Source organism: Aethalodelphis obliquidens, unplaced genomic scaffold (assembly GCF_003676395.1).
Source record: "Aethalodelphis obliquidens isolate GAN/ISIS:26980383/991018 unplaced genomic scaffold, ASM367639v1 scaffold46, whole genome shotgun sequence".
Lineage (NCBI taxonomy): Eukaryota > Metazoa > Chordata > Mammalia > Artiodactyla > Delphinidae > Aethalodelphis > Aethalodelphis obliquidens.
The window spans coordinates 9819364-9834683 of record NW_020837990.1 but is presented as its reverse complement, the minus strand read 5'-3'; the positions used below and the strand labels follow the sequence as shown (position 1 = coordinate 9834683).

Here is a 15320-nt window from a genome sequence, read left to right as displayed (position 1 = left end):
ATGCTGCAGATGGACGCCATTCTGGGGCAGGCTGGCCAGGCCCGACTGGGCTTTGAGGACCCACTGTCAGCCGTCGTCTGCTTCTGCTGGGCAGACCGCTCCCATCAGTGCGCCCCCTCAGTCAAGTGGGGCCCGCACCCGAGTACCTTGCAGAGGTCTTGCTGGCGCCCAGTGGAGTAGGAAGGCTTCAGAGAGCTTTACCCTGTGACCTGGCTTCCACTGCACGCCTCCTGGCCCAGGTTCTCCAGCTGCTGCTAGGGTGGGCCCTGCATGCACTGGGGCTCCTGAACCAGCTGGGTTGGAGCTGCCTCGCTGGTGTCATTATTGTGCCTCTTCCCAGAGAAGCCCATGCAGACAGGTGGCAGATCCAGAGGGAGACATGAGCCCAGCCCTGTGATTTCCGAAATCAGACATACTGAAGCATTTAACAATCCCAGCTCTGCTTCTTTCTAACTGTGTGACCTTAGGCAAGTTACTTAATCACTCTGTTTTCCCATTTGTACAAAGGGGCACGAGAATCCTGCCTTGCACGTTTTAAACGAGATGACAACAGATAGAGCACCTAGCACACGGCCTGTAGTAATTCCCCTTCCCGTCTGCTCTTTGAGTCCAGGAGCAAATTTGTGCCCTTGCTGATATTCCACATCCCCTGCTCAGCCTTCCCTGGACCTGGATGCAGGCGATGTCTGTCTGCAGGTGTGATGAGCATGGCTGAAGGTGCTGTGAGGGGTGGGGGGCTGGGGAGAATGAGAGGCCGTCTTTGCCTTCCCGCCAGTCCATTCATTGCAAACCCAGCCATGAATGGGACTGAGTTGTCCAGAACGGGCCTTCCATTTGCTATTTCTGTTGATGGACCCCGGAGGCCACAGGCGCTCTGTGCTGTCCTTCTTGTCACCCTCTTTCCGCCGGGAGCTCCCTGATGCCACATTGAGCAGCCCACGACTTGCCACAGCCAAAGCTCTGCTCCACCTTCCACTCTGGGCTGCCAGGCACTGGGCCTGACCCTCTTTCTTGCTTGTGTCCTTTACACGGGGGAGGCAGCGCTGGGCTGACCACAGGTGATAATGCCCAGATGCCGGCAAAGAGAGACGAGCAGATGGGGAGCTTCCCGGGGCAGGGGGCTGACACGCTTAGGGAAATGGAATCCAAAACGGTAGACAAGGGGCTACTGGTGAGTCCTTGGAAGGTTTAGATGCTTCCTCCTGTGGTGCTGAACCCCGTAAGGCCATGGTCCCAGAGCAGCATCAGGAAGGGGGTTGATAACAGACAGAAAATGGCAGCCTGCCTTTGTAGGGTACCATGGGGTACCTACCCGTGCTTCTGATCAGCGCAGGGAACAACCAGACAGAGTTAAATGAAAATCTCATGTCCCTCATTAGCTTAAAATCCCTTGACAGTTGCCCGTTGGTCTTGGGAGGAAGCCTAAAGATCTTAACATGGTTTTCAAGACCCCGTACGAGCTGGCCCTGCCTACTTCTTTGACCTCCGCTCTACTTTCTTTCTGCCTCCTCAGGTGACCTGTTCTGTCTTATCCTCTGACCCGTCACGTTTCTCTCCAGTTCAAAGATACTATTCCATCTTCTTGGAATGCTCTCCTCATGGCCCAGTGTGCTGGGTAACATCTATGATGAGGGCAGGCACTTGGTACGGTTTTCCATGGCTACATCTCCAGGGCCAAAGGAGAGAGTCCTCCTTATAGAAGATACTAAAATAATATTTCTTGAATGAATGGACCCTTAAGATGTACGCATTAATGAATGGAGACGTGGTTAAGAGAATCGGGTCTGTAGCTCGCGTTAGGAGCGGATCAAATCCAGGTTGCCTGGGTTTGAATCCCAGCCCTGTTTGCTTGCGAGCTCTGTGCTACTTCGGACAAGTAACTCAGCCTCTCTGTGCCTCCTTCTCCTTATCTGAAGGGTGAGGATGCAGAGCCCACCTTTTGGAGATGGGATTTTTAAGTTAGTTACACTTGAACGATGGCTGGCATGTATCATCTCCATTATTGTGATTCCTCACAGAGGCCGGCCTGATGCCCCGCCTCCTGTGCCAGGCTCTGAAAGTCCCTTTGATAGATGCCTTCCTGGTACCCTGCCTTTGACACAGACCTCCATACGATTGCAGACTCATTTGCTGCTCTGATGTGTTTGATTAATGTCTTTCTCCCACTAGACTTTAGGTTCCATGAGGGCAGGAAGTAAGTGGATTCTGTCCACCGTTGGAGCCGCACAGCGGGGGCTCCAGCAGCATCGCGTGGCCTGCACCACCTCTGGGTTTGCCCGGGGTGCTGGCCTGACGCTGGCTCTGGCTCCAGCCTAGCTGGGTGAAGAAGGCCTGTGTCCAGCCCTGAGGCTTTCCCCCGCTGTGTCCTGCAGGCACGGACATGGCTGTCTTCTGTCTGCTGTGCGGGAAGCGTTTCCAGGCCCAGAGTGCGCTCCAGCAGCACATGGAGGTCCACGCGGGCGTGCGCAGCTACATCTGCAGCGAGTGCAACCGTACCTTCCCCAGCCACACAGCCCTCAAACGCCACCTGCGCTCACACACAGGTAGGCCCGGCCGGGGACGGGCAGGGCAGGGTCTCTGGGAACCACTGTCTGCATTTCCCTCCAAACACATCTGGCGGGGGTGCCCTCAGCCCTCCTCTGCTCAAGCGTCGGGCATGCAGTGGCCTCTGAGGTGCAGGTCAACGTGGACGGTTCTTATCCTGTCCCACCCTGGGCACCTTTGGTTCTCAACATCTCTGTGCCCGACAGAGAGGGTGCTCATTAGAAATGCAGGCTCTTGGGTCCCATGCTCAGAAACTTCCATTCAGTGGGTATAGGTGGCATCTGAAACTCAACATTATTAGTAAATATTCCCCAGGAATTCTGATGCAGGTGGACCAAGACGAATTTTGAGAAAAACCTGCCTTCTTGGTCTCTGTCTCTGCCTTTCCCCCTCCCACTGCTGGCCCCCTCCACACACACACACACACACAGTGCACACACACTCCTGAGGTCGGCCTTGGGCTCTCAAGGGAACGTGGCAGAAGTGGTCCTGCTTATTCCCCAGTAACAGAAGCACACGTTCTATACTTGGGCCTTAGCCCTGTTTAGGGGAGACAGTGAGGTCGTATAAACAGTGAGCCATGAAACATCCCTGCTTAGCCAGTTGGAGGTGCTGGGGGAGGAGAGTAGTTGTGAGTCAAGGGGTCTGGGCTGGGATACGTGGTCCTGAGAGCCAAGAGGCATTTGCTTCCTTGCAGCGGCCCCTGACCCTCTAGCAAGGTCATGGGTGACTTGAAAGCCTTCCTTTCTCTGGCTGTACATGGATAAAGGATTGCCTGTTTCTGAGTCTGCATGTGTCTTTGCTTGTGTGTGTTCTGTCCTGCTTTTGGGGTGAGAGGTGGGTGATGGAGCCAGGGAGACAGAGAGGCAGACTCTCTTTCTGAGTACGTAACAGGGTATGTTCTCATGTCTGCTGGAGAGGGTATAAAAACCTCTGTGTGCCTCATGACGTCATTGGCAGGACCCTTTCCTCACTCTTGGGTCTTATCATGCTCTGGGATTAAGTGGCAGGCTCTGCTGAATACGGGAGGGGCTTTGTTTATCAGGGACCGAGCTGGCCTGGCCTGCCCGCGGTAGGCATCCTCGCCAAGGAGCCTGCCTGGACTCCTGCTTCCGGATGCTGTCCCGTGCAGGGGAGCACATTGCCTTAGCATCACCAGATTTGCTTAGAACTTGTTAGATTTGCTGGCTTCGGACAAGGGGAGGTCTCCGAGGGGAAGGCCTGACAAGAAGGGCAGAGGAGGAAGGGATGCTGACAAGGGCTTTCTCTGTAGTGACCGCATAAGCATCCCCTGCAGGTATCGGGTTGGCCAAAAAGTTCACTTGGGTTTTTGGCAAGATGTTACAGGAAAAACCCGAACGAACTTTTTGGCCAACCCAATACATGCACCTTCCTGTCAACACCTCCCCCACTGGGCCCCCAAGTTCAGCCTTATCAAAGGTGGCCAGTTACCTTTCAGCCACTTCTGAGCACTCTGCTGGGCCCCATCAGTCGGATTCATGTGACTGGAATGATCCCAGTCCTGCTAAGTCCACCCAGGATACGCCCTGCCCTGCCCACCCTAGCTCCTGAGAGCTCAGATATCAAAATGCCCCCGGGCCCTGTGTCAGTCATGGCTCAGATCCATGGGGAGGGAGTATTTCCAGACACCGTTTAGGAGAAGTACTTGCTTTTCACCTAGGAAACATGGAGCACGTGTGCTGCCTACTCCAACACCCATGGATTTCACACCAGTGAGGCCCTGTGCGCACAGCCCCGCCCAGGCTGAGCACACCCCGCACGATGCCTCATTAATATTCCCTTGTTCTTGGCCCACTTGCTGCTGCGGCCGGGCGTTGAGCGTCAGCAGCTGTTTTGGGTAGGTTAGTCCAGCCGCGCTCTCGGCATTGATGGATCCCTGACTCACACGGCGCATCGTCTAATAAACTCTCCGCTGTGCTGAGTGGGGGAGCTGAGTAGCCGACAGGATGGGGCTGGGGTGGGAGGGATGACACTGGGCTTGGCCACAGTGCCAGGGAGGCCACCAGGTGAGGACAGACCGCTGGGGTCACAGGTGCACTGGGCAAGCCCGAGGGGGGCTCTCATTAGTCTCGTTTGTCCTGTACTTAATGTCAAGCTCATTAAAGAGGCTACGGAGTTAATCAACCTACCACAAATTGGATTTTGAATCCTGCAGCCAGTTTTGTGTACATTATGGCAACACTGACACGGGGTGAGGATTTTAGGCCAGGTGCTTGCCATGTTTCAAAATCCGTGTGTGTGTGTGTGTGTGTGTGTGTGTGTGTGTGTTGGTGTCTTTTTTTTCTCCCCCCCTAACTTTTTATTCCTTTCCCTGGGCTGACTCGAGACATTTCATATTTAAACTCATGTCACATGTGATCCACTTCATCATTAAATTCATAAAAATCTGATCAAACCAACCTCTCTGCCTTAACCTTTTGTTTTTTAAACTCTTAGGGCCCCCCTCTGGAGGGGAAAGGCACAGACAGACAGCGGTGCCCACCCCCCAACCCACCGTGTGGCTGCCGATGTACGTTTTCATTACCGGCTCCTCTGAAGTCTCACGTGGCCCTTGCTTTATTTATTTATTTATATCTTAATGAGGATACCGAATTCTTGATTAAAGTTGTAATCGTTGCCGATTCAGTAAGGAGGGGAGTCGGATGTCAGACGGGGCTGTGTGTGCAGACGTCTACACGCAGAGAGAGTGGCACACAGGCCCAGGCGTGCACAGACCAACCCTCCCTCTGTTAGACACACAGCTAATTAGGAGCAGGGTCTGCATGGGCCTCTCCTTCCCTGGGGCTGGATGGGGCTGGCGACTGGGGACGGGCCAGTCTGCACAGCCCCAGCAGTGAGGGCGCGGGCAGGTGCCTGGAACTCAGGAATCCGCTCGTCCCCAGATCTGCGCGTGGAGGCTCTCCTCTGAGCCCAGGGCAGGGCCCCCTAGAGTGGCTTTGCTCTTTGAGCTTCTTCCATCCTACCCCTCCGATGGAAGCGTTCCCACCCACCCGTCTACACCCTCGGAGCCTCTTGCAAACCTTCCACCCGTGAGAGAGCCCGCCAGGGAGCAGACCGCAGCGTCCTCTCCCCACAGAGCCTTAAAAACCCTTCAGAGCCATCAGAAGAGATGAGAATGGGTGAGGGTGCAGGGGCTTGCGTTCGAGAAGGGGGAGGTTTCGTTAGCAGCCTGAGGAGGGGAGAGAGAGAAGAGAGTAAAATATCATTTGAAAGAGGAAGTGAAGGCGCAGGCATGCAAGTCTATAACGAGAAGGACAATTTATGCCCAGGCACGAGCGCAGTTTGACATGGGGATAATGAAAAAACGTAGGTCATTGTGGATGACTTAAACCTTCAGCGGCTGAAGAAAATGTATGAAATGCAGAGGACATTACACGGTTGGCAGCCCTGCGCATCTGCAGAGGGACAAGTGAAATACAGTGGGCCATTCTTTACCATAAACGATGGCTGGTGGAGGTGCAGCCCAGAGAAATTGTAATTACAGTGACAAGACGAATCAGCGATATTTAAATATTCATGAACAAAGTCTGGGGTGATCAATCTGTCTTTATTGTCTGTGCCTTCACTCCTGTAATAAATAAGTAGCTGAAGTCTTCACCTTTCATCCCCACAAAGCCCCCACTTCGGGTACAAAGGGAAAGATGGTTAATCCCCGCACCCCATCCTCAGAAAGGAGGCTGCTGGGCATGGATTCCAGGCCGGGGAAAGGCAGTTCTCCCCGAGTTTCATATACTGACATTTCCCGAGCGTCTGCTTAGGGTTTACTCTGTGTTGCGTGCTGAGGCTACAGGGATGAACAAGCTTCCCTTCTTGTCCTCACGGTGCTCGTAGTCTGTGGGCACGGTGGGCGTCACAGCAGATGCAACACAGCCTGTCAGTTAGCAGTCCGGTAAGTATCCAGTGTCCAGATTCTGGAACCAGATCTGAATCCCAGCTCAGCTCTTTATTAGCTCTTTGACCTCAGGGACCATGTTTAAGCATCTCTAAACATCTCATTTTTCTCTTCTGTAAAATGAGAATGATACTGTCTTCCTTGTAAGGTTGTTGTGATGATTACGTGATATGATTGATCCATGTGAAGTTCTTAGCACAGTAGTGAGCATTCAACAAATGTGGGCCATTTTAATAGAAAGTACCATCAAAATTGTACTACTACTAGTAAAAGGACAAAATGCTGGACATTTCTTCTCTCTGGGGACAGAGGAGAAAGTGACTCAATTTGCCTGAGCAGGGGACAGTGGGGGTAGCGCTAAAGGGAAACTTCCAAACCGTGGTGACACATGAGCTGGACTTGGATGCGTGACTAGGAGTTCGCCAAGGAGAGAAGAGGAAATCACGCAGAAAAGAACGGTTGCATAAGCCTGTAGAGGAGGGAAAGAGCAGAAGGAATTTGGGGGACAGTGAGAACATTGGAGGGATTTTTTTGAGGGTAGGGGAGTCAGGCTGGAATGGCTTTTGCCCCTGACCTAGAGGAAAGGAAGCTGGGGGAAGGGTCTCGAAGCCCCTGGGTCTGCTCTGCCCTCAGGGGACCTGCTTTCTGGTGGCTCTGTTCATCCCTGAACCAAACGGGCTCTCTTTTCCCGAGACTGGCCCTTGAGGCGTGGATGGCCACTGGGCCACGGTAAAGTACGGACACGTGTGCACAGGCGTGCTCCCTGTTGATGCTAAGGGGCTGGCAGGGGGTGGAGGGTCCCTCAGTCATCTCTGGAGGTGGCGACTCTAGGCAGCCTCATCCTCCCGGCACACTGAACCTGCCCTACTGTCCCCTAAAGAGGGGCCCGGGGGAGGCGGGGGCCTGATCCAGCCCCTTGTCCCCACAGGTGACCACCCGTACGAGTGTGAGTTCTGTGGCAGCTGCTTCCGGGATGAGAGCACACTCAAGAGCCACAAGCGCATCCACACGGGCGAGAAACCCTACGAGTGCAACGGCTGCGGCAAGAAGTTCAGCCTCAAGCACCAGCTGGAGACACACTATCGAGTGCACACAGGTACTGAGGACACACAGCTGGCTCCGGGCGGGGAGTGGGCAGGGGCAGGTGGGTCTGCAGAGAATCCCGGGTGCCCATGGTCCCAGGCTGAACCGAAGAGTGGAACAGCTTCTGCTAAGTGTTACTACGGTGACCTGAGTGCCACTTCCTCCCTGCGAGGGTGAGGCCGACCTTGCTAATCCATCACAGCGCTCTTTCCAGGAGCCCAGACTAGCCTTCCAGGCGGCCATACCAAGAGCTCACAGAGGATATCCATTCCTGAATCCTGAATTGGGGGTCAGCTGGCCTGATTAGCTGAAAGTGAAGGCTAAGGTGATTTCACGTGACTTGAGGGTTACAGGAAGAACTAGGCGACATTAAGTTAGGTTATGATGAGGGTTGGGAAAAATTGTAGGTTCGATTGAGTTCGGTTCAACGATGAGAGAAGCAGTTGAATTTACTAACCCCTCTACATGGTTAATATTTTACCATTTCAAAGGGCCTTCATGTTCCTTTTTACATAAAAGAAATGTGAGCAACTGTTTTGTTGGGGCCTGAGGACAGAACAGGTGGAAGTGGTCCCGATATCCAGAGTTGCCAGAGCTGGGGGCCGTGGATGCTGGAGCCGGCCCAAGCCTGCCTGGGAAAGCCATCGTGCACATCTCTTTCCAGCCGCGTGTTCTGTGTCACCACCTTGGTCGCTTAAAATTGGCTACAGTGGGAGGGGTCACAACATGGCCATCAGCAAATGCTACCAAATCAGGGCTTTTGGAGAGCCAGTTGTTCACCATTTACAGTACACTGCCAGTTGGGGGGTAGATAGAAGGACTTCCTGTGAGGGTGAGACATAGTGGAAGGTAGTGGAATGTGGCAAAGTAGGAAGGCTCCCCTGATCAGGGGAAACAGCTGCCTGAGCAGAGGAATGGGGAGAGGTGATCAGATAGGTCCTGCTGGCCCAGGGGAGAGAGTGTGTTTTCCCGGGAGGGGAGGTGGACAGAGGGAGCAGTAAGCAGAGGATACATGTTGTCATAGCTCTGCTTTGAGCCTCAAGGAGAGGATGGGGTGCTCGTTGCTGACAACTAGAGTGACCCCCAGGATTTCCCAGAGCCCCTTGTGGGAGACGTGTCCCGGCAGGTGTATCATTAAGTGTGCTGGCGCTGACTATTGTAAACAGCTGGTCGATAGTTAGATCACTTTGGCTGTTCATTACTTCATTATTTTGCAGGGCCCTCTGCACAGAGGAGTATCAATAGCAAGAAGGCTGGCCAGTTAATTACTGTATCAGAGCAAGGTTCCCTCACATCCTCTGCTCAGCTCCAGGGGACTGGAACAGAGGGTGGGCCGGTTGCAGCTTGGGTGTGGCCATGTACTCCCAGGTTCTCTGTCCCTCCCCCATTCCGGCCCCAGAGGGGAAGGCAGGGTCCAGGGCAGGCTCTAGAGCCTTAGAGAAGTAGCCATTCCCAGGTTTAGCACGTTTGCAGGATGGGGTCCCCTCGGTTTTACTCCGCCTCTGTTCCCCACCATCTGTAGCCCTGTAAGGACTCCATCCCCTTGCTCCCCTGGAAGGAACTGTGTGCTGAAGAGCCACCCCTAAGCATTTGAGAGGCCTCGCGGGCCCTTTTCTAGACCTCCCTTTCCTTTCTTAGGAAGGGGAGAGTCCGTGCCCCCGAGAGAGTTAAGAATAGGTCCAGGGGCTGGAGCTGGCCTACATCGTGGCCACTAGCTATTTACATTAGTTACAGTGAACAAGATTGAGAATGTAATCCGTTGGAAACTAACACACCATTGTAAATCAACTATACTTCAATTAAAAAAGAAAAAGAAAAAAAAGAGTGTAGTTCCCAGTGGCACTCAGGAGCCAGAAGCGACTCGCGGCTGCCACGCTGGGTGGGGCGTCCATTGCCCTGGAGAGTGCTGACCTAGAGGGATGGGAGTGTCCAGCAAGCCCGGGGGGCGCTCAGGGTGCAGAACGTCCCTGGGGCCCATGTCACAGCCCCCTCCCTCTGTCCTGGCCTTCTCCTGCCCTCCCCCCACAGGTGAGAAGCCCTTTGAGTGCAAGCTGTGCCACCAGCGTTCCCGGGACTACTCGGCCATGATCAAGCACCTGCGGACGCACAACGGCGCGTCGCCCTACCAGTGCACCATCTGCACGGAGTACTGCCCCAGCCTGTCCTCCATGCAGAAGCACATGAAGGGCCACAAGCCCGAGGAGATCCCGCCCGACTGGAGGATAGAGAAGACTTACCTCTACCTGTGCTATGTGTGAGGCGCCTGCGGCGGGGGCGGCGGGGGACAAGAGGAGTAGAGACGGAGCAGGATGACGTCCAGGAGGACCGTGAGGAAAACACAACAAAAAACAAACAAACGAGAAACAACAAAGAAAAAAGAGAGAGAGAAGGAGAAGGAAACCTGGGAGCTGTCGGGCTCTGGGTTCTCTCTGGGGCCCCAGGTGACCTGGATGCCTGGCTGAGCCCCTCCCCTTGGGCCTCCATCCCTCCTTTCCCGGCTGGAGCTTGGCCTGCTCTTCTTGGATGGAGGTGGAGGGGCTTTTGTTCAGCTCGGATGGTGGGATGTTCTTCTCTTCCCTCCGCCCAGATCCTCCTTTTGTGTCCGGAAATGGAGACTAGGAAGGGGGGAGGCTCCTCCAGTCAGAGCCAAACCACCTCTGCCTGCCGTGCTCTCACTGACCCCTCGGGAGGTGGGGGCTGAGGGGTGGGTGGGCTGGGGGTGCGGGAAGGGGGCCTGCAGATGCTGGGGCTGGGCGGGCTCACTGGCTGACACAGACGACGGCAGCTCTAGCTTGCTGGGGGCAGACTGGGCCGGGAGGGGTTCTCCTGCCCTTCCCGTCGCTCAGTTCATCTGTTGCTCTCTTCCGCTCCACCACACCTGGGTGCCCCATCATGAGGCTCTCAGCCCCTCCTCCAGCTCCTGGCTGCCCGGCCCCGGTTGACTCCTGTCCTCCCAGCCCCCCATGGATACGGATCCCTCATCCTCCAGCTCCCTGTTGGGGAAGCTGTGTCTGACTCCAGAGCCCCCACTTGCACCCTCAGCTTTCTGAGAACGCAGATGAAGTAAATGGAAGGGCCCATCCCAGTCCAGCCCTGTCCTAAGCCAGATTCCTGCTGAGCTGCTTTTGCTTCCAGAATGGAAAAAGGAAACAACTAAATACACACTATCCCACCCAACAAACACACACAAACACAAACCCCCTGCGGCCCTCCTTCAGCCCCTAGGAGGAGGGATCCACCAAAGGGCTCGTTGCCCATGGAGGGATGTGGATGTCCTTCTCCAGAGGTGCCCTACACCTGGAGGGGGACCCCTGCCCCGGGAGGGTGTCAGTGAGTCGTGCCGGGGACCCTTTGAATACACGGGACCCCAGACCTGTTGAGCTCCATGGGAAAACCCAGGTCCAGAGGGCGGTACAGAATTCCTGGCTCCCAGGGCCCCCCAGTCCACGGGGAGGAGGTGGGGGAGAAGGAGTTGAGAGCGCTTTGCCTCGTGTTATGTTTTGCTTCTTTTCTGTGTCCTCTGTTCACCTGTTAGCACATTGTACTTGAATTACCTCAGTTTTTTGTGACCTCATGAGCTTTTTTGACCCCTGCCTGTATCTCTTTTTTGGTTGGGGGCTGGAAGGATGGGGAGAGTGTTCTTTTCTGTTTCTTGTGTAAGTTAATGGCGCGTTTAATAGGCTTCAGCTGGCCAAGGCCCTCCCCGTGTCCCCTAGCAATGAGCCTCCCAGCTGGAGGGGGCCGTGCGGAAGGGGCTGAGTACTCAGGATCTGGATGGGAGGCCCAGGCAGAAGGTGGGTGCCTGCCGTGGACGGACGGGGTGCTGGGGGCACGGCAGAATCACAGCCGGCTCAGCCCAGGCGTGATGTCATCCTGCCTAAAACACTCTGGAGAGAATCCCACCTTTCTTACAGTTGGCTGGGTCATCCGGGTCTGGGGGCCTGTGTTCTTCAGATCCCTGCCAAGGCGTGACCCCACCTCTGTGTGTATTATCATTGCCCAGACTGGTCTCTTTTCAGGGCTGGTCGGGGACAAGCCGGCCTGGGTGTTGTTGCGATGGGGCGGGGGTGTTGTTTTTCTAAAAGCTACCTCTTACGTTTGTCCAGTTCTTTTGTTCCCTTCATGCCTCCCACCCTGCTGCTCTGCTTCCCCCCACTTCTCCCAGCCTCCCCTCCCTGAATTTTTGGAAAGCACATTTGCAATATTTGTGTTCGCTTTGGGACGGGTCTTCCCGTTTCATCTCATGCTTTATTTGTAAGAGTTGTGGTTTTTTTCTTTCCTTTTCTCTCTCTGAGAAAGTTGTGGCTGCATTTTTATCTTAGGTTATAAAAAGTGGTTTAGGGAAGCGGTTTTGGGGAGAAGGGTTGTGAGGCATACAGGGAAGTCGGAGGGATGGGTGCTGCTGTGACCACCCCCCTGTCCCTCGGCCCCATCCCTCCTGCCCTCCCCTGTAATCTCACCCACCAAATCTGAAGGCCTTAAAAGTTGTGTGTTGGGGGGATACGGACAGGGGGGACTGGGTCACTAGACCGTTGATTGGGGATGATAATGTAGGGAGGATGCTATTTTGCAACTATAATAATGACTTAGTGCTTTGGAAAGGAAAAAAAAAAGTTAAACTTGAAATATGTAACTAGAGCAGTTGTCATGTTTATAATGTGAAAAGAGTGGAATCATTGGGGGAGGGGCAGTCTGTAAGAAACCTTTGTGCACTATTGCCGCCTCCCCCAATCTGGGAAGAAGAGGGGACAGGCTGGCCCTCAGGGGATCTGTAAATCCCAGAAAACAGTATTTGAACAGCAAGATGTCATTCAACTTTGGTGGGGAAGGAAAAGAAAAATCAAACTATTCCATAGACCTAGTTAACCCCTCTCCGTCTCCCCTACCCTTCCCACACAGCCGGGTCTCCTCCGCTGTTCGTAAAAGCTGAGAGGGTTGAGCTAATATTTACAAATTGTAATATTTTTGTAATATTTGTTAGTTCCTTCATCAGTTCTACCGGACCTTGCCCTTTCCTTTCGTAATGTGAATAGGAAAAAAAAAAACAAACAAAAAAAAAACAAAAAAAAAAATTCGCCACCACCACCAACAAAATATCCCTTTGTACGTGCGTGTGTGTGCGTGTGCTTGTTGTGTGCGGTTGTGTGTTAAATCATGCAGTATTGTTGTAATCTGGTGTTGCAGCATTGGATGGTACCTAAGCAGCCCCTGCCTGCCCCCACCATCCCGGAGGGAGGGATCCTGGTCGAGAGGTAGGGAGAGAGGGTCGGGGCATGGGGTCTCTGAAGGATGCTGAGTGGGGAGACCTCTGTACTGGACTCTCCCCTCCTCTCCCATGAAGCCCCGGACACCCTGAAGAGACTCCAACACGTCTCTTTCCCAACTTCCTGCTCACAAAGACAAAAGAATTCTGACCTTGCCAAGGTGGCCAGGCCTAATGGCCAAGGTGAGGGTCAGAAATCATCTGGAGGCTTTAGATGTGTCTGCACGAAGAGGGCTAAGGAGACGAGGAGGGTGGAGACTGCTCTCTCCCCAGGTGAGATCCCTCTTCTTTGCCATCTGGCCCCTTGGTCACCCTGCTGCCTTTGGCTGTGGTACTGCTGACAACCCTACTTGCTACTGCCTTATCCAGCACAGTGAGCTTTCTCCAGCCTGGAAAGTCCAAGTGGATTAATAGTTCCTTTCCTACGTTCAGCTCCTATAAGCGTGTCCCTTAATGCTTTTGGTGACATTTCCCCCTCACTCATGTGCTCTTTCCCTATTCACTCCTTCACTCATTCAAAGCATTAAAATCCTATGTGTATATAGGATAGACAAATATATAGAGATATATATATATAGCAAGAGAGAGATATAAAATAGTACATATCATTGCTGCTTTGGGCTGCTTTGGAGGAGGCCACGAATACGGGGAAGGGAGATCTGGGGTATAGGGGTGGGAAGGGAGGCTGGGGGACCCAGTGATTCCGTACAATCCAGGGATGCAACGCGGGCTTGTTTAATCTTTGTGCCTGAACAGTTTTTCCATGTTTAGAAAAGAAAAAAAAGAAAACCTGCTGCAATTTTTCACAAGTGTCTGGTACCCTTCCAGATGCTACTGGTACAACTGGCTGCTGGGGTGTTGAGGCCTTGGAGGGACGGGGCCCTTTGGCTCATCTCCTTACAGGGGAGTGATCAGTGGTGGGGGCAGCCTTCTGACTCTGGGGGGACTGGGGGAGATTTGTGGCCAATTCCCTGCAAGCCCAACGAGGGTGAAAGCTGGGGGCACGGGACATAGGACAGAAAAGGGGGGAAAGATCGGACTGTGTTCGTCCTTCCTAGGGCTATGTTAAATCTTTTCTTTCCCTCCCTTCTTGTTTCCTCCTTCCTGGAGGTTCATGGTGGCACTTACCTGGATATTTCAGTAGGAGGGAAGAAGGCCAGACTATCCCTACGCAGTGAGACTGATGGGTGGAGGAGAAAGGCACAGCCGACCAGGAGGAGTGCAAGACAGACCAGGGGAGCTGGGTCAGGGGAAAAGGGCTGGGGAGAGGGTGTTCAGGCCCTGCAGGCCTGTTAGCCTGAAGCCCCGCCTCCCTGAGTCCTTGGCATCCCAGTTTGCAGACAGGGTACCAGCCTCCTGGCGTGTGTCATAGGAGACGTTCACATAGTGTTATGCATGATCTTTGTAAGGTTAAGAGGCCGTGGTGGTGCACCATGACATCCGACCCATATATATAAAGATAAATATATATATATACGTATGTAAATTATAGCACTGAGGGCTCTGCTGCCCTGCTGGACCAAGCAAAACTAAGCCTTTTGGTTTGGGTATTATGTTTTGTTTTGTTATCTGTTTGTTTTCATGGCTTGTCTTCTGTCGTGACAGCACAAGTGCCAGTCCAATTGCTCTGTATTACAGAATAGTGTTTTTAATTAATTGATGTTCTAGTTCATGTCTACCTCAGCACCTCCTCTTAGCCTAATTTTAGGAGGTTGCCCAATTTTTGTTTCTTCAATTTTACTGGTTACTTTTTGTACAAATCTCTCTCTCTCTCTCTCTCTCTCCCCCCCCCCCTTCTCTCTCTCTCTCTCTCTCCCCCTCTTCTCTTTCTCTCTCCCTCCCTCCATCCCTCCTCCCTTCCCTCCCCTCTCACTTCTGTTTGTTTCATTCTCTCTTTCACTCTCCCCTTCTTCTTGCCCGCTCTGGCCCCAGCCCAGCCCTGCAACCCCACATTGTGCTCGCCAGCCCTATCTGTCCTAGCCCTGAAGCAGTTCACCCAAACTTGGGAACTTGTGCGGTCCTGGTTGCAGCTTTCCGCATCTGCCTTCGTTTCGTGTAGATTGATGCGTTTCTTTGTAATTTCAGTGTTTCTGACAAGGTTTAAAAAGAAAAAGAAAAAAAAAAAGAAAATATGAAATTACTGCTGCAGGTTTTTTTCTCTCTCCATGTGTCACTAAGTGAAGTTTGTGCCTTCTATAGCAAAGAGAATATTTTTTACATCCTACTAACAGTAGATTTTTTTGTAGTGAACATTTTTTGTATTTTTATTTATAAGTCTCATAAGAAAAATAGCAATGTTCAGTTGTATACCTTGAATCTGCAGTTAGAAGAGAATAAAGTTAATTCAGTTGTCTCTGGCTTGAAGTGTCCCCCCTTTTTAAAAAGTGCTTTGCCCCTTCTGCCTTTTCTTGGGTGGAGAGGATCCGAGATTTCTGTCTGGGGATGGGAAAGAGAATACCTTACACCCCAGCCTCACTTATGTGGCACTCTTATGCCACATTTGTGAGGTGCGTACCC

At 53.1% G+C, this 15320-nt stretch overlaps 1 protein-coding gene across 1 annotated transcript in view; it reads left to right on the top strand.

The window, feature by feature from the left end:
- The window catches only part of ZBTB16 (zinc finger and BTB domain containing 16), a 194507-nt gene extending 180048 nt beyond the window's left edge, over nucleotides 1-14459 (top strand). Inside the window, exons 5-7 of the mRNA XM_027082257.1 lie at nucleotides 2373-2543; nucleotides 7386-7553; nucleotides 9569-14459. Coding sequence (XP_026938058.1) covers nucleotides 2373-2543; nucleotides 7386-7553; nucleotides 9569-9798 — 569 coding nt within the window. The 3' untranslated portion in view covers nucleotides 9799-14459. The remainder of the gene's footprint in view (nucleotides 1-2372; nucleotides 2544-7385; nucleotides 7554-9568) is intronic.
- Nucleotides 14460-15320: the final 861 nt, after the last annotated feature.